The sequence below is a fragment of the Cynocephalus volans genome, chromosome 9 (assembly GCF_027409185.1).
Source record: "Cynocephalus volans isolate mCynVol1 chromosome 9, mCynVol1.pri, whole genome shotgun sequence".
Classification (NCBI taxonomy): Eukaryota; Metazoa; Chordata; class Mammalia; order Dermoptera; family Cynocephalidae; genus Cynocephalus; species Cynocephalus volans.
The window spans coordinates 76,448,076-76,467,595 of record NC_084468.1 but is presented as its reverse complement, the minus strand read 5'-3'; the positions used below and the strand labels follow the sequence as shown (position 1 = coordinate 76,467,595).

At 41.1% G+C, this 19,520-nt stretch overlaps 1 protein-coding gene across 6 annotated transcripts in view; it reads right to left on the bottom strand.

Annotated features, from left to right (window-relative positions):
* The window catches only part of HERC3 (HECT and RLD domain containing E3 ubiquitin protein ligase 3), a 117,271-nt gene extending 98,195 nt beyond the window's left edge, over positions 1 to 19,076 (bottom strand). For 3 of the 6 annotated variants that reach the window (XR_010024426.1, XM_063107394.1, XM_063107395.1), the window contains exons 1-3: positions 18,918 to 19,076; positions 16,470 to 16,531; positions 6,216 to 6,467 (exon numbers count right to left, since the gene is read on the bottom strand). Coding sequence is in view for 5 of the 6 variants with exons in the window: in XM_063107394.1 (XP_062963464.1) it covers positions 6,216 to 6,441 (226 nt within the window). In the remaining variant the exon portion in view is untranslated. Of the gene's footprint in view, positions 1 to 6,215; positions 6,468 to 16,469; positions 16,532 to 18,171; positions 18,233 to 18,917 lie in introns of those variants that run through there. The other 3 variants (XM_063107391.1, XM_063107393.1, XM_063107392.1) reach the window with 2 other exon arrangements.
* Between the last annotated feature and the right edge of the window lie 444 nt (positions 19,077 to 19,520).

Genomic DNA, 19,520 nt, shown 5'->3' with positions numbered 1-19,520 from the left:
TGTCTGTGGGTAAAATTCTAGGATTATTAAAACCAAACTGTCAGTACCCAAGCCAGATTCAAACTCAACTCTCTCTTCTTTTCTCCTTTACTATACCTTGGATAATAATACTGACCTACTTTATAGGACTATCATAAGGATGAGTCAGCTTAAAGATGCTAAGCACAGCACAGGTGAAGAGAGCTTAGAATATGTATAGATAACCACTTTTACAATTAACAAATGAACTGAGCTTCTTGTTTCACACTGCAAGCTACTATGTTAATTACTTAAAAGTAATACTGCATATTTTCAAAAGTCACAAATAACACCTTACATTAACAAGTATGCTCATTAGTAAGTACATATTTTATGAAACACTCAAAAATCTTTACAGAAAGTAGGCTGCATAATGTATCTTTTAAAAAAGTAGACTGAGTACCATAAACAGGAAAAAAACTGTTTTTAATTAACAACGCTAGAAAACAAAATTATTAAATGACAGTTACTCCTGATCTTAGACCTCTGAACTAGAAAGCTGTCCACCCAGCTATCAAGGCAGGCAAGACATTCCACTGGGTCTGATTACTCCGGTTATCGCCATCATCAGAAAGGGTTGTCTGGCCTCCTGGTCTATCTGCCATTGTTAATGAGGAAGGGATGGGGGCCTAACAAGTGCAATGTTGAGATCTTAACATTTCCTATGGCACCTTCTGCCTTTTATATCAGTTATGCCCATTGAAACATACACTTCAATAACAGGAAGTCATTACAGGATTTTTTCTATTTCCTCTCAGCTCAGCTAGTTTGCTGTTCAGCAAGAGCTGATTAACATGACAGTTACTGCATCCTTAAGATGCACAAAAGCAACCCGATAAAAATGGCTTTGAAAGCGTTACTTCTACCAGGGTTAGCAGCAACCGCAGTTTTGGGAATTGAGGCTTCTGTGGGTTCTGCTTTATGAACCTCATTTATCAAACAGCAGGAGTGCTGTTACATATGGTGATAGGCATTATGGAAATGCTTACACTGAATACAAAATGTGAATGTGAATTGGATTAAACTACCTGCAAGAAAGAGAGAAAATAACTCATAAGGCAGTAAAAGCAACCAATCAATATGAATCAAACAGTGCTGCACAGAAATGTTAGAGCCTGCTTATAAATTGTTACTTTTGAGGTTTGCTATGAAAAGTTTTCCTGGGATATTTATGCAGAATTTTAAAAATTTGGCAGTCAAATTAGATTAAACTAAATAATTATACCGTACCACAGTTCTTTCCTACTCAAGATAGAAAGGCTAAAGGATACTTACATAAATTCAGACATCCCGAAAAATGCAAGGATCAGCTTAAACTAAAATCCCAATATTGGAGATCAGAGTATGAATGGGGAAATGAAAACTGTCCATTTAACTGAAGAGCAGTATTTGTAATGTGGCTAGGTAAGAACAGGACAGGTACAGTAAATTGAGGTAAAAATTTTGAATTTTTTTCTATGGGCAACCAGTTTTTATTTTAGTTTAATAAAAGTTCAAGACTTACTAAATGTTCATTTATAAATTAATCATTTATTAAAAAATCAGGAAAAAACTCACATTTTGTTTGATTACTTTTTTAAAAAGCAGGGAGGAAGGTACACAAGTCTTCCTATGATGCCAGCTCTGTAACTCTGTCTTATACAATTATGAGATGAATCCATGAACAAAAACACGAGGAAATCAGTAATAATCCTATAATGCCTCTAATCCCTGAAACTATCTCTGGGGTGGAGGATGAGATTGATATCAGAATATGAGGGTGAGAATAAAGGAAAGAAAAGTCACATGGGACAGGAATATGCAAGAATTATAATCCAATACTTTCTTTAAAAGTTGAATATTGAGTTTAGATAGGGCTTTAATATTCTGCCTATGAAAAATGCTTCTGGGAATCACAGGTCTCTTTGCCCTTGGCCAACGCATGAATGAATGAGTCATGGACACACCTAGGCTAGAGCTCTATGCTGCCTGACACACTGGGAAAATATTTGGGACATACATAACCAGGAGTTTCAGTATTTAACATGTCCTTGAAACACCCCCTTCCCACCACACATAGAAATACACACGAAGTTGGTCATATTAATATGACAAGTAGAGAAATGAGAGTACAAAGAAAATACAGTAGGTAACCTCAGGGGCAGCAACAGCAATAGGAAACTGTCAGATATTTTCAAGGAAGAAAAAAGAAAAGGGTCTCCTTGACCCCTAAAATCATTGTGGAGTGCTTTATAACACCACTTTGTCGCATCTACAGAATGCTTCCAAAAAAATGAATTCATGTGGCTTGCAGCTATACCCATTAGAAAGAAAGTGTATAAACTGATATTGATGATTGGCAGGGCAGACCCAAGGCACATGATTAAATAGAAGACTTTCATCCTGGTGCATCTCTTACACCACCACCTTCTTCCCACATTCCTTCCACTCAGCAAACTCAGACTAAGGGGCTCCCAGGGTCATTTGCGTTTTAAGAGGAAACAAAGTTTCAAGGCAAAGAAATGAATCTTCCAGACTTGTGCTAGATAACCACACCCATGTTGGTGAAAGCCCTGATAGGAACTGAAATACTGTAGGCCCAGACAATAGAGTAGGTGTTGATGGACTGGTATTATTCCATTCACAGCTGGTACTGAGAAGCAACAAAAAGAAATCTTACATTTTCCACTTGTCCAAGCCCCTTGGAGGTAGACCACCATAGGATTTACTCCTTAAACTCACTTCTTTTCCTCACACTCTCAAAGCCTCAGAGAAAATAGTCATACACTCACTTCTTTTAATCTTTCATTATTTCTACGTCAGTTGATCTGGGCAATGATGTAGAGGTGAAATTGCAGACCTGCCCACTGTCCCCAGAAACATCCTCTCTGGGGAAGGGGTCTTCCATCAAGCTCCCTCCCCAAATACCACAGAGGTAGTTGGGGGCAGCATTCCTGGGGGCCAGTGACAGCACAGACTACCTGTTACAGAGTTTGTCTGACACTGACATCCCCCCGCCACATCTAGCCACTCTCCGGGTCATGGTTCTCAATAAGCACACAAAGAAAACAAGCTCCTTCTCTTTTCCCACTCATTAAACATAAACCCAAACAGCACCCAGATTTAGAACATACCTACCAATGAAAAAGTTCAATGGAGAGAGGGAGGCACTCACCCACATAAACTTTCCATTCAAAGAGGCACTATTCCACAGCTGCCATGTAGTTTATAATTAACAGACAAGCTTAACCAACAACAGAAATTTCTAGAATCTCCTGTAACTTACACTACAGTCAGACTTATTCCAAATTTAGATCACCAAGATGGGCTGGATCCTGTGGTTGGAGCCGAAAGCTGTCTTGGCACACCTCTAGCTTGGGAGCGGCTGCAGGATGGCTGAGGCACTGGCCTGACTCAGTGTGTGGGCAGACACAGGGCAGCGACTCCAAGAGTGCTCGGTGACATCCAGAGAGAAGCCCACCAGCCACCCACCACAAGCTCCACCAAGCTGTGTCAGGAGGCTCCACTGCAAAAATATCAGATTGCACTCAGATTATTCACTGTGGTGCCTTCTACAAATCTCTGCTATTGCTATACCACAAGGTCTGTGTTTCCCTTTCCACCTGCCATCCCAGGGTGAACACTCTCACCTGAGGTTCTAAGACAAACATATGCAGTGAGGCATGCCTGACAGAAGGCTGAGCCACCAAGAAGACAGACAAGGAGGGTGGAAGGAGAGCTGCCTTCACAGGCTGCAGGCAGCTTTGCAGAGTCGTCTTTCCCATTTGCATTTACTTCATCAAGAACTACAGTATTAGAACAGGAAGTCTCCTCCTTTTACAGGAAAGGGAAATGAAGCTCAGAAACAGGAAGAAACTAGCCTGGGGCCATACTATTATTTCCTGGTGGATAAAGAACTAGATCCCAGTTTTCAAACTCCCAGCCCAGGCATCTTTCCCTGTAACTCCAGAGACAGTGCCAGGTTTTCCACCGTATAGTGAAAACTGCACAGCAGCATGATTTGTAAGGCATAGTATAGAACTGCCAGACACCACGTTAGATATTTACACAGATTACCTCCACCTATGAAAGAGTATAACAATCCCCATTTTAAGACAGAAAGGAAAATGCCTCCATTAGGTTTATCTGACTCCAGAGTTCACCCTAACCTTGCTGTGTCTAAAACAGCACTGGAGATTTCCCCCCAGTTCCTAAAGTACTCTCTTTGAAGGCTGGCCAAGGTGGGTACAAGTCCTTCAAGGATTTCTGGAGTGAAGTGGGTCTCAAGTGTTGTAAGTCTTGGCTAAATGTAGTAGACATTCCCGCAGGAAAGAGCACGCTGCTGGGCTGTGACCTGCCATTAATCCCTCTATAGGCATTAGTTGTCAGACACTGGCTCCAACCTATGGAAACTGAGAGCACATTTATGAGCTTAATGTGAGACACGGTGAGTTTTAACATGAGGAGAGACCTTGGTTTTTAATTTCTTCCAATATGAAGACCATTTGTAAAAATTCAAAAATCTTCCTCCCACCTACCGCATGGTAGCTGTATATTACACTTTTATATTATATTAATTGGTAAAACATATAATGAATGGGATTTACTAATTTATAGAATTAGTGGCATTTTTAACTGAATTTTTATTTTGATAAACAACAGGATCATTGAAAACCTGTAATATCAGATGCATTGTACCAGATGCAGAGTGTTGGTCTATAGATTCTACAAACCCTTTCTTTGAAATCTCAAAAGTTCAGGGCCCACAGGTGAGGAAACCTCTGGCTAGAACACTGAATACTGCTCCCAGGTGAGCAGACCTGGGAGGCTGTCTCAGGGAGGGCTCCAGTGAGAGACGTGGGGGCAAAGAATATAGAAGTGGGAGCCTCTGAGGCACACTTCACATACTTCATAATTTTGCTTAACACCAGCCCTGCAGCCCTTTTTCCAATGGTCAACATAAAAATTAATGACTATAAATTTATACTGACATTTGGACAGGGAACTGTGGAGCACAGCCACTTACTATGGGAGGAAATAAACATGAGAGAAGAGGGAGACGTTGTCACAAGAAAGTTATCTCATCCTGATGCCAAATTTACTTATTTACTTGCCTAAATGAACTCAAAAGAGCAAAATCATGTAGAAAAAACAGCAAGGCGGTCCTTTAAAGAACTTCAGTGTCTAGGTTTTATCTGAATTGAATGAAAAGAGCAGCAAATACAATGAAAATAGCACACGTCCATGCTAGTGTGACAAATACATGTTCACAATTCAAGACATTACCCATCACCAAAAGGAGACTCATTCAAACTTCACTACTGAGAGTACCTCATAAATCCATGTACACATTTGCTGAAAGTCAAACTTATATTCTTTAAAAGTAGGAGGAAAATAACTCAAACCAACAACTTTAAATATGCACAGCACCTGTTACAAATAAATGAAAAGCACTAAAATTGAAGAAACTAATTAGCCCCCTACTTTGCCGCTTACCCCTCCCACTGTTCTCAGCCTCACCACACTATTCCATAGGCCCTGACCTAGTATGGTACCTTCACATCCACACCACTGGGTACACTCAGGTGTGCAGTAAGCTTGGTGTTCCTGCCACATTCATACATGCGCACACACACTTGCTGAAGTTCTATTCCTCCCTCCTACTCAACCCCCAAAGGCAGAACAAATATCCCGTCCCCTCTGCACCCTGCCCCCCAGCATGTTCTCAGCTTACCTCACACACACTTCCATGACAGCACTTGCCATGGGAGATTGCTGGAACCACATCATCACTGTATCTCACTCATCTTTCTACTCACAACACCAAGCCCAGTGCTTAGCACAAAATGCTTAACAAAAGCAGGTCACAGAAACAAATGAATCAAGACAGTTAGGGAAAAAAACTTCTGAGACTGTATGAGGATTACTGATTCACAAAACTGTCATAATGTCTTAACATTCAATTACTGGGGAAAATCTATTTCTCTAACTCTGAACTAACTAGTCACATCCCCTCCCCTGGTAACTGATGTTACAAGTATTATCTAATAAGATGAAAAAGTCTTTTTCCATCAAAAGGCTTGAATTAGACACGAAGGTTTCAAACAGTAGGGAATCCTGCACCATTCAAAAGAGCCTCCCTGAAAGTTAAACACTTGGAGAGGAAAGCGCCAACCAACCCTCTGCATTGATAATCAAGGCAGACCAGGTACACTCACCTGGCTTGTTTCCTTCCCTCTCATGGCCCAGCTGCCCCTTGGTGTTCAAACCACACGTGTAAACTTCCCCATCCTCCAGCAGGAACACAGAATGGTTTCCTCCACAGGCCACTTCCTTGACGCTTCTGTCAGATATGAATCCACACACCTGGGGTTCAGCCACAATTCCTTGCAGGTTGGTGCTGATACCAGGCTGGCCCAGAGACCAATATCCCCAACATAACATTGTCCTTATCCTTCAGGGACTCATGCCTAAAAGAGAGTTTTGTTAAAAAAATAAAAATTAATAAAATAAATAGGTCAGAGAAAATCAATTTAAGTAATTAATGTGGCCAATTCTAAAAATAACCCTCCCATTAAAATTCTTTAGATATCCTGCATCTCAAAATAAAACATTAATATTGTTGAAAGTAGGTATAAGTTATAATGTTGCTATTCTGTGTTTTAGTATGCGTTAAAAGAATTTTTAAACAAGTTCTTTTGTTTAAATGAATGAGTGAACACAGACAATGTGGTTTTCAAGTCACTGATGAGGAACCCTGAGTATAAGAAGACTGGCTGAAACAATCTTTGCAACCCATTAAGAGAGCAACAGTTTTGAAATTACTCTCATGACTTCACCTTATCGTTTCTCAAGGCACCTTTCCTTTTTTTCTGCTTACTTTTTAAAAAAATTTGAACCAATTAACTCCTTTAGGTACCCTGTTGTTAGCTTGATTAGTAGTATTTCACCACTTGAATTGAAAATGAGAAATAGGAAAAAAATGTTATCTTCTCTGCCATTCCCTCTTACCCATTTTTCCAGATCAAGCTTCACTTCTTACCTGAGAGCCTCTGGGACCATTCCAGCAACAGCCTGCATCCCTCTGACGTGTTTACTATATTGCCTCAACTGGCAGCGTTCTCTTTATGTCTTCATAACTTAACTTCCTGGCCGGATTTTAACTCCTCCAGCACAGACACCACAGTATAACATAGACCTCTTCTATTTAACAGGTACTCAGTCGACTTTTGGCTGATTGATTACTGCTGACACTAGCCTCAAGTTTTACTACCTTTTAAAAATTCACGCTTCTCTTTCATACAAAAACAAAATCTCATCTCTCTCTACCAGTTCACATCCACTAGGACAGCCACATAATAACAACTGTTGGTGATAATGTGGAAAAACTGGAGCCCTCATACTTTGCTGATGGGAATGTAAAATGGTGCAGCTATGGAAAACAGTCTGGCAGTTCCTCAATAGGCTAAACGTAGAGTTATCATATGATCCAGCAATTTCACTCCTAGGTATATACCCAAGAGAATTGTAATAACACATCCGCACAACTTGGACATGAATGTTCATAGCAGCATTATTGATATCAAAATGTGAAAATAAAACAAATGTCCATCAGCTGATGAAAGGATAAACAAAATGTGGTATATCCATACAACAGAATATTATTTGGCCACGACATAGATGTATCATGAAAACTTTCCACTAAGTGAAAGAAGTCAGTCACAAAAGACAACATATTGTATGATTCCAGTTAAATGAAATGTCCAGAATAGGCAATTCTATAGAGACAGAAAGTAGACTAGCATTGGCTAGGGCTGGAGAGAAAGAGGGGAAACGGAGAGTGACTATACGTACTGGTTTCTTCCAGGGGGTAGTGAAAATGCTGTAAATTTAGATTGTAGTGAAGGCTGTACCACTTGGTGAATATATTAAAAACCCCTGAATATCATGCTTTATGAGATTTTTTTTTTTTTTTTTTTTTGGTGGCTGGCCATTATAGGAATCTGAATACATGACCTCAGGGTATAAGACTGAGCTCTAACCAGCTGAGCTAACAGGCCAGCCCCTAAATTTTATACTTTAAATGGATGAACTTTATGGTATGTGAATTATATCTCAATAGAAATTTTTTTAAATTGTTTTTAAATCTCCTTTCTGTTGCTATATGTCCACTGTCTCTGTGAGTCCACATCAGCCAATAAGACTTTACTGAGTTTAATTACTGAAATTGTCATTACAAAAATAATAGGGACAAAATGCTTAATAAAAGCATTTTTCCTAGAACAGAATGGAGGAGGGAACGACCCCTAGAGTTTACTGTGGATAAAGGGGAGGAGAAGGTAATGGCATCAATTTTCCCTTTCTGCTTATAAAGACTTAAGAGGAACGGAAACCTTGTCTAGTGCTTTGATCAGAAACAAAAAATACTATAACTTCAAAAGTTCTGCTGACTGTTTCTATTGCTAAAGTTGGAAATCTTAAGTAGGTGGTCATTCTGTTCATGAAAACATCTAATGGGCCCCTTTGGTTCTGAAAGAAATGCCCAGGATTTAGAGAAAAATGGGAGATGGGGAAAATCCCAAGCATTTCTTATTAAAAAGTAGAATCTCTATTTAAGATACCAAATTAAAAGGGAGCAATTGAAGCCTATAACATAGCTGTAAGTTTGGAACATGACCAGTAAGTAGCAGATTCTCTGTGGCAGAGAACAGCAGATGAATTGAGAACAGTGATGTCTAACACTCAGTCTGAAGTTGTTGCCTGTTCCGTAATTCCTTGTCAGAATCCCAAACCTGTCAAAGTTAAGACACAACACCCTTACAATAATTGTACTTTGCCAAGCACAGATAAAATCAAAAGAATCTGGGAAAAAAGCTCAAGAAGCCTGTCATGAAAACTAAAGATAGGGCAGAGAGCAAGAACTCTGGGTGAGCCTTGATAGGAGAATGTAAATATCCTTCTTCCCCTCAGGAATTCTTAGAAATTTGGGGAGGACACTAAACCTCTAATCAGGATGGTCTTGGGCTTGAATCACTTTATTTGGATGCTAAAGGAAATAGTGCAGATGATTGGTCTTAAGGACATTCAGATTACATTTTGGTTTCCAAATATAAGTTTTAATTATAATATTGAATATCTTTTTAAACTATATTTCTTAAAGCTGCTATTCTCCCCCCATTGAGAATTACTGTTCTAGGTTCTACAGGCCAAAGTATCAGGATTTCAAGGCAAGATTGCAGACCTCAAAGGTATAAGGACTATGACAGTGCTTATATAGTTACTGGTAGGAGAAATAAGACAAACTCAAGAAACATTAAAAATGAAGAAAGAGGGCCGAGCCCGTGGCGCACTCGGGAGAGTGTGGTGCTGGGAGCGCAGCGTCGCTCCCGGCGCGGGTTCGGATCCTATATAGGAATGGCCGGTGCACTCACTGGCTGAGTACTGGTCACGAAAAAGACAAAAAAAAAAAAAAAAAATGAAGAAAGAAATAAGTGGATATCAGCAATCAAGCAAGCTGGGGAAATTAGTTTATGAACAGATTATGTGATATTGCTGGTCTATTTAAAGGCACAGCACATCCTTACACCACCCCCACCACTACCACCACCACCCAGCCCCACTTGTTTTATATTTTATCTTCTTCCCATCCCCCCAATTTTCACAATCAACTCAAAGAATAACATTTAAGCTTAATACTTTTTTCGCCTAGAGTCTAGACAAGGAATAAAAATTTGGGGAAGAAGCAGAACTTCTTGGTTAAGACAGCAAATTGAAATTCAGTTTTATGTTTTATTTTGGGCTTTTTGATGTCCTTCCGGAAAGCCTCAAGAGTTCAAAGAGTAAGTCAGGATTACCATAAGGCAGTAAAATTAAGTTGTACATACAAATTAATGTCATTGAATTAAGGACAAAGTACTGTAATTGCTGTCAAGAAAAGATGAAAGAATTAACTTCATCTGTGTTACAATCTTTAATTGGTAGCCATTTGGGCATGGTTTTACACTGGAAGAAGTTTGTCATTTTAAAAGCTCAGCTTGCACAGAATAGCCAACTAGCTATCTCCTTCATACCTTTAGATTCTTAGAAATCAATGAAAATTCTCTCTTGTAGATTGGTTGATATATTCAGCCTTGATGTGTTCTGTCTCATAATTCAAAGTAAGACTTCATCATTTCCATTAGAATCCATCCTTTTTTCACTGGAACATAAAACACTGCAAAAGATTCAGTAAGACACCTTTGATGTCTGCAGTCTTGCCTTGAAATCCTGATACTTTGACCTGTAGAACCTAGAACAGATGACACCTGCCTTCTTTTCTCAACTCTCAGACTGTACACAAGTGTCCTTTTTGCAGTCTACTTAAGGCTGCATTTTTTGTGCCCCCCCCTTTTTTTGGTGATTTTGCTATTTAAAATAGCCCCCAAGCAGAGAGCTAAAGTGCTGTCTAGAGTTCCTAGGTGCAAGAAGGCTGTGATGTGCCTTACAGAGAAAATATGTGTGTTAGATACATTTCCCTCATGCATAAATTATAGTGTTGGCTGTGAGTCCAGTGTTAATGAACCAACAACAGGATATATCAAAAAAAAAAAAAAAAAAAGTAAATCTGCCAGTCTGTGAGGCCATCCCAGGAAGTGCTAAAGTAACATCTATACATGCTATAGAAAAGGTAAAAAAAGCAGTTAAATCTGTGGATTCATGAGATGACGACCAATAAAAATCAAAAAGCACAGTAGACAGTATTCGTGTGAGGCTGAAAGCCAAAAAAACTTACTGTCACATTACCCAGGGTCATGAAAATGTTAAACCTTTCTCAACTAGTGTTTTATTACAAAGAAATGTTGCATATAATTATTTGTAAGAAATATATACTAAATAAAGTGTCTAGACACAAACACACATAAAATAATGTTCTGTTTCGATTGGTTGACAAAAATGTGACCAGAGGCTTGCTGGAAACTAACCCTGTATTTCCCCAGAAGCAGTGGCTCTGTATTCACTAATCTGGTGTTCACAATGACTTTATAGAACATAACTACTGCAAATAATAGAAATCAATTATATATACAGTCTAATAAGTCCCTTCTTTGTTTGTTTAAGCTTGTTTGAATTGGATTTCCTTGCAATAAAAAAACTCCTGACTGATAATATTAATAATTACATTATTAATCATAATAGCAGGTAAGACTTAATTTGAGCTTACTCTGGGTCTGGCACTTTTCTATTTGCTTCACAGATATGAACCCATTTAGTCTTCTATGAATAGGTACTACTGCTATTATCATCTCTAATTCACAGATGAAGAAAGTGAAACAAACAAACAAAAAAAGGATAAAGAAAAGGAAAGCAGACAGAGAATGTTGAAGCAACTTGACTAAATCACACAACCAGGTAGTGGCAGAGCTAGGATTTAAACCAGGAAGGCAAGAAAGAAAGACCACAGTAGTGCCATGATCCAACAGAGGGAGGAAACATTCCTAGGGCTACAAATTGGAGCTGAGGGGAGACGGGGAAGGGGAGGGAGGTTGAGGGATAATTGGGAGGGGACAAAGGGTACAAAAGTAATTTCTGGTAGAGGATATGCCCCCAGTATGAATCTGGCCCCCACATCATGGACAGGAGGGGGAACAATCAGCTTTGTATCTCACGAATACTTGTAATAAATGAATTAATTAAAAATAAATAAATAAATAATATAATAAAATAAAAAATATAAATAAATAAATAAATAAATAAACCTAGACTCTGTGCTCTTGACAGCTATGCTATACAGTAAGGAGCCTAGAAAATTAACAGCCAACAGGTCAGACTTCCCAATGTGTTTCCAGCACTCTCCAGAGAGAACACGTACCTTGATCAGTCCACCTATCTGATCTGCTATGTAATTATTTCCCAATAGTGGAGGTGGGTGAATCACACTCTATAAAACTAGTCATTAAATTCACCCAGCCACTTGCTCTGCTTAGATTCCATGATTAGCAAGCAACCTTAAATAACTTGGTTTCCAGGGAAGATCCTACTACAGGGATAGAACACTGTGACCAGCTGACCAAAGCATCCCAGCTTTCTTGGTATTTCTACTTCTCATTATTAATTTGGCATCCTGAGTCTAACAGCTTTTTGGAAGTTTGTTTAGCATGAGTCAGTCCTTAAGAGTCAGCTGATCTCAGGGTGCTTTGGCCAAGTACAATCCTGGGTAAACAGCCTGAAGTATGGCCTCATCTCCGATTGACTAGTAGAAACAATTTATGAAAAAAGATAATAAAAAAGACTATTGTTCAAGAAAACTTCAAATAATCCTTCCGACCTGAGTTAAAGTAATGGCATCTTTGAGCAGTCAAATAAAAACTGCTTACCAAGAAAATTAAACAGCAACTACAAATGAGATGTACCCCTATGAATGGATTATCAACGCTACCTGGAAATATGGTCTAGGTCATCATAATGCTCAACCAAATCTACAGCAGGAGGCACTAACATCATCTAGCTTTCAGGAGAGAAGTTCAGTGCATTGAAGAGAAGCCAGCCATTGATACAGCTCTCACTTAAAAGTACACTTTAGTAGAAGCTCCAAATCTGGTAGCTGTTGGTGTCCGTGAATTTAAGGCCTAGCTTCAGCAACAGTCTGCAGCACTGGGCATTTTGATCTCCCGGGCCCTCCCACCCATTTTTCCTCACTCACAGTCTCTCCCTTGCTGCTAGGGAAGTAGAATCTTTTATTTCTCGTCAAAACACACAATGATGAAATTTGCTGCAGAATACAGGACTACACTCCTCTCAGCACCTATACCAGCCACCTTGACTGTCCCACACCACCTCAGTTCCAGCTCCTCCATTTCCTGCCTCCTATAACCCCATCAGAAAACAAAAGGAAGGACGACTTTCAAAGGGCAACTTTCCCTAGATGTCATACCTGGTACTTTCCTTAGTCCTTCTCCTCATCTATTCTTGGTAAAAGATTCAGGATAATCTTAGCAGGGCTTAAGGGTCAAAAGGACTACAGTTCAAGCTCTGAATTAACCACAACCACATGCTATCTGTGAAACCCAGGGGGAGATGTTTAACCACGCTGAGCCTGTTTCTGGTCTCTAAAATGGGGAGTAACGGGGCGTTGTGAGAGTTAATGATAAAATTATATGTAAAAAGTACTTAGCATGGTGCCTGTCATGCAGTAGTAAATGACCAATAAATGTCAGCTGCTGTAGTCACTATTATTCCTATTCCTAGTGTTCTTCTTTGAGACCTCAGCAGAATGGATAGTTCCCCAAAGAGGCTGGGGGTGTGACTTTCTTCCTCACTGTGATTAGCATTAACTATGTTCTGCCATATCTACACTACAGCAAAGCAGCATTACCACCATGTGCCATAACTTTCATAAAGGAGATTTGAGGTTTCTAGGAGAAAAACTTTGTGTATCTTGCCTTTTGAATTCTGGAGAGGGCACGGGTGTAGATAAATCTCTTTTAACCAGTCCTAGTGAGTTGAGTGCTAAAAGACAACCTTCAATTCATAATTGTCTTATAATCAGACTATGTACACAGCAACTCTTACTCCTTTGAAAGTCACTGAAACCTAAATAACTCTCAGGCAGGAGTTCTAAACTCACTTAAAATAGGGATAAGCTTCCTTTAAAATAAAGTTAGAAGCAATCACCTGAATGGTGTATATGTGTGGAGGGATCTTTCTCAACAGCAAAAAAAGGCAATGTCCAAGCCTTCAGTGGTTTGCAGGTACTCCGCAAATCCAAGCTTTAAATAAATTTGGAGCCAAAACTCAAATATAGTATTAACTCCGGTAACAAAGAACATTCATTCTAATAACATGCTTTATTGTCAAAATTTTTACTACTATAGGCAGAAATGGCACAGTAGGCAAAGGGAAGTTTTCCACGATGTGAATCCACTCCTTGCTGTTTTCTTTCTCTCCTCAACTTTAGCTGGATTTTGGCCTTTCAGCCCACACACAAAACATTCCTACCTCTCACCTGATTATCCCTTTACAGGTCGGGCCTTCTTCACTACCTGGTGTTGGGCTTTGTGAAGCTAGAACAATCTCTCCGCTGTCTGTGTAAGCCCTGGGCTGCCTTCAAAAGACACTCAACCAGACTGGCAAGAATTGAAAAGTCTGACAATACCAAATCAAGGGTACAGGACAGTCATAACTGGTGGGAATATAAACTGGCATAACCACTTGGGAAAACAAGTTGGCATTATCTAGTGAAGGAGAAGATGTGAATACCTCACAGCATAGTAATTTCTTTCCTGGGCATATGACCAGCACTGTCCAACTTATTAAGCACCTACAGTGCTCCTGCACTGTGCTGAGAACTGGAGATACAAAAATGAGTGAAGGCTGGAAACAGAACTTTTGGCAATGATGGAAATGCTACATATCTGCACGGATCATTATGGTAGCCAGTAGCCATATGTGGCTATTAAGCACTTAAAATGTGGCTATTAAAACTGAAAAGCTGAAATTTTAATATTAATTTTAATTAATTTTAATTTTAATGTAAGTAAGCACATATCGCTAGTGGCTATCCTACTATACAACACAGGGAGAAACTCATGAACGTATATACTATGATACATGTACAAGAATGTTCATTTCATCATCATTTGAAATAGAAAAAACAAAAAACGACCCCAATGTCCACCAGTAAGAAAATGGATAAACTGGCACATGCGTAAAATAGAATACTGTGTAGCAGTGAAAAATAAATGAACTCCATCTACAAGTACCAGTGTGGCTAAATCTTAAAAACAGAAGAATTCAGAGTATGATACATTTTTACAAAGTTGAAACACAAGTATAACAAATATATTATTTAGGGATAAAAACATAGTGGTGGTGAAGCTATGAAAAAATGCAAAATAATCATAAGCACAAAATATAGGGTAAAAATTATGGAAGCAGTAGGGACGGAGGGAGCAACCTGAAAGGAGCACGAAGGGAGGAGTGTCAATAGCATGGCTGATGTTCTGCTTCTGCCATTTTATTATGTTTCTTAACATATACAGTATACACTATTTTATGCCTACAAACACTTCACAATCTAAAAAAAAAAGAAAAAAAAAGCACCACTGAGGCAGTATCACTGCTTCCTGCGTCTCCTCCAACACCCTGTTCATGCACACTGGCAGCTTCTCTGTGAAGGAACCAGACTCATCTTCATGTCTCTGGTTCTCAGCAGAGTGCAGGAGCACAGAAGAGGCTTGATACACGCCTAGTGGAACTGAACCCCAATCTGAGAAAACTAGAATTCCCACAATCTCCATTTGTTAAAAATTTTGTTTTCCAGGTAATGTTAGATAGATGCAGTAAGAAAAAATAATAATGTACATTCTCCATTCTAAAATGCACTCTCCCCTCACATTTCAGCAGATCTGAAAGTAGAATGCCTTTTACAATTGAAACTGTTATTAAATGGCATATCTCAATATCACTAGCATGCTAGAATTGAGGAGCAGAAACTCCATGAAGGAAGAACTGAGCCTCTTTTGTTCATTTCTCTGTCCCTACATAGTAGGACCTCAATAAATAGTTGCTGAACAAAGAAAAAGTAATAGTTACTATTAATGCAAGCCTACTGTCTGCTTGAATCCATGCTAAAAACTTTACATAGATTATTTAATTTCCCGTTTGTGATAACCCCAAGGGTGAGCAAGGTTAAATTACTTGCCCAAGAACATGTAAATAAGTAGCAGAAATGGAAACTGACTAAGTAGCAAAGGCAGAATTCAAATCTCTTCTTCTAGACTCCAAAGTCCATGCTCTAAAACATGAAATTATACCATCTCTCAAACAAAACAAAGCTAAGCCACACTCCTCTAATTTTGAAAATAAAAGTTTAAAGAAAACATTGCACGTAATAGGTGAGCTCATATTAGCTAAATCACTGGCAATGTTTATAGGCAACTAGAATCTATGTTAGCCAGAAGGCGGAGGGGAAGTGAAGCAATCACAACAGAGTTAACCAGACTTTCCTACAAGTCCACCGTGACTTATAATAAAACCAGTTCACTTAGAAACACATGCCTCTGCCACCAACAAGTACTATTTCTAAATGCAGTAAATGTCTAAAAGGGGCAGAATTACGTCATCAAAGGGATCACCTTATTAAAGAGGCCTTAAAGTCCATTTCATCCAACCTCTAAGTAAGAGACATACATTTCTAACCTTATTTTAATGGCAGCTGAGGCCTTCATAGGCCAAGTAACTTTGGTCCTCGAAGAAGTGGTTGAAGCAGAGACCAAAAACCAGGTCCTCTACCTTCCGGGCTCACCTTGTTCTCTTTACTACCTCACGGTAGAAGGAAGGCGTTATGATTTGTTTAGGTCCCTCTCTAGGCAGCTATACTAGACGGAGTCCTTTACATACATTATCTTATGTAATACTCTTACCAGTTGTGTGAGTGATATTATCTCCATTTACCAGATCAGAAAACTGAGGTTCAGAGAAATTAAGTAACTCACCACAGATCACACACTTGGCATTTGGACTAGAAGCCAGAAGTGTTCCACCACACCTTAGAGATCTGCAAGTTAAAGAAAGAATAATTAACATTAGTACATAACTCTGAAAAATGCTTTCATGTCACTGAAAACAAAAAGACAGGAGGAAACTTCTGAAAACGAGAATGCTTTCAAATTATCCAAGTTTGAATACTCCCCAAACAATGTATTTCAAGACTGGAGTTCAGTTAAATACCAGTAAGACTAAACTAGAGACACAGATATCACCTTATAAAATTCCTGGCATTAGGATAAAGGGAGAAGTAAAAATAGAATTCTTTTAAAATCTCCCATTTAGGTTACAAAGAGAAATTTTTGGAAAATAATCCAATTTTATTTATTTCCTTTATTTTTCCATGTATCACACACATTTATAGCTTATTTGGCCACAACTGTTATGAAGACTTTCTCTTTTCTTTCCTCCTCATTACCACATCCTCTGTCATGCAAAACGAGAAGAGACACTGAAAGGCACCTTAAGTCTCTCAAAAGAAAAAGTCCTGCATGATTTTAAGCTCATCATAACTTTATTTCTACCTTCTTACGTAGAACAAGGTAGAAATTCCATTCCATTTGTAGAAAATTCCATTCAATTTGCAGACTGTTACTTTTATTCCTGAAACTGAAGCAAAGCTATCTAGTGTCTCAAATAGGGGGCTACCTCATTATGTATTAAAAAGTGTTTTTAATTTTTGGTCATACAAATCTTAAGAAATTTAAATTTGTTCCTCAGAATGAAATGCTATAACCAATGGCTTCAACCACACCACTTAGAACATTTTGGACTCTCTGTTTCTTTTTTCAAAAATGGAACCCTAACTACTCACTGAACAAGTAGAGCTGGATGCTGGTCAACTGTGTTCCTTTTTTCATGCCAAAGGAGGAGTTTTGCCAAAGAGGTTCCTGACCCGTCTTCTGGATTCCTACATTATACTTTCTCCAGAAGGATCTTTTTTCATGCCAAAGGAGGAGTTTTGCCAAAGAGGTTCCTGACCCGTCTTCTGGATTCCTACATTATACTTTCTCCAGAAGGATCCCAGCTTCGATGGGGGTCACACAATGATGCGGAATATGTAATTCATCTGCTTTGCTTTTCTGATTTATAATGTCACTCCCTCCTCCCCCGGGTAAAGTACAAAAGCAGAGAGCTTCACAGTAATCTGTTTACTAAAACTTGATACCTTCACTCTCTAGTCATTGTATTTAAAAAGGCTGTTAATCCTCGTTTTATTTATCTTTTTCTTTCTCCCCAGTCTAGTGCCAAAAATCAGCTCACCTGATGTTATCAAATCATCAAATAAAAGGTTCTAAAATAGCTTCCTATTTGTAGAAAGAGCCAGAAGACCCACAAAAATGGAAGCGAGCTCTTGAATCATGACGACTGCAAGCAAAATCCTAGAAGACATGGCTATGAATTTCAGGTACTTCCTAATGTGGCTGATTTGAAAGCTGAAGTGAAATGTAATCAGAAAACAGCGACAGACCCACGGCAAAGTTCAAAGAGTTGTTCCCCGGAGTCCACGCTGCATACACACAATCAACGCACAGTTGCATTAGGTACTGTGTCTTCAGGCTCATCTGTTTCGGGCTGCACAAGCTCTTCTCTGCCTACTTGTCCCGGTTTGCCCACCCCGCACATTGACAAATGGCTTTCAAGTCTCACCTGCCCCTGACAGTCCCAGCTCCTGACGTCCCCCGCGCCTGTCCGCTCACTTACGTGTCCGCGCACATACACACACACGCGCGCACACACGTGTCCGCACACACCCTCGCCCCCGGCTCCGCCTAGGAGGCGGACTCCGGCCAGGCGAGCCGGGCACGGCCTCCGCGAGGTGGGTGGCGCCGGGCGCCGCGACCCCGGCGGCGCTGTCATCGCGGACGCCGTGCCCCGCGTTCTCAGCGCCAAGTCCTCGCGCCCGCCGAGCCCCTCCACACCGCCCAGGCCTCGCCGGCCCCCATTGCGCGTGGAAGCGTCTGCGCCGCTCACCGCAAGAATGTCACCGGAGCCCCGGAATTTAAAAAGGGGCAGGGGAGGAGGAAGAGAAGGCTCCTCCTTTTGACTTTCTGCGTCGCAGTTATTCCCAGGCTGCGGCCAGCCAAGTCGGGGTGGGGGGCCGCTCCCATTTTTAAGGCTTCTTTAGCCTTTCCCGGCGCGGGGCTCTTTGGGAAGAGGGCGAACCCCCGAACGCCAGGGAGGCGCACGCGAGGCCGGAGGGGCGCCCCGGCGCAGCCCTGCCGTCCGCCCCTCAGGCGCCGCGCCCCGACCTCCCCGCGGCCCCAGGTCGTCGCGGGAGGTGCCCTGCAGCCGACCCCCGGGCGCCGCGCGCTGACAGCCGAGCGGGAAGGAACGCGGCAGCCGCAGCTCCGCGGAGTCCCCTTCCCTGGAACCCCGGTCCCCAGCCCGCGCACCTCAGCAGCCTCCGAACCGCAGCTGGGGATTCCGAGTGTCACAACCCCTCTGGTACGGCTCGGGGTTTCTCCGTTTTCGGCGTCACAATAATAAGGAAGTTTCCCCGCAAGCCTGCGGACGGCGGAATGCGCCGGGTGAGTGACTTCCCACCCGGCCAATGGGCGCCCTTCTGGGGCGGGCCCGCACCAGTGGAGGCCGAGGCAACGCGGGCCGGAGGCGGAGCGGCGAGGTCTGCTGGCGGGAGGCGGGGAGAGGCCCAGGCCCGAGAGGGAGGTGCTAGCGGCCCGAAGTGACAGGACGCGCGGGCCCCGGAGAGGGGACAGCGGCGCGGCGTGTCAGCCGAGATCGGACTGCAAGACAGAGCGTACGCGCCGGAATAAGATTGCTCTTCACAAGTGGGACTGATCGGCGGCTGGTTTCTCAGGCTCTGGGCTCTCTTATTTATGCAGAAATGACCGAAAGCCTTAGCCACAGGGGAAAAAGCTAGACGGTGACAGTCGAGGGTGAGTGCGGGACTGTTGTGTTTTACTCGCCTTCGGAGGACTGTAGGAAGCGCGCAGCCAAAACGCGGGGCTGCGCGTTGGAGAGGCGGGAAGCAGGTC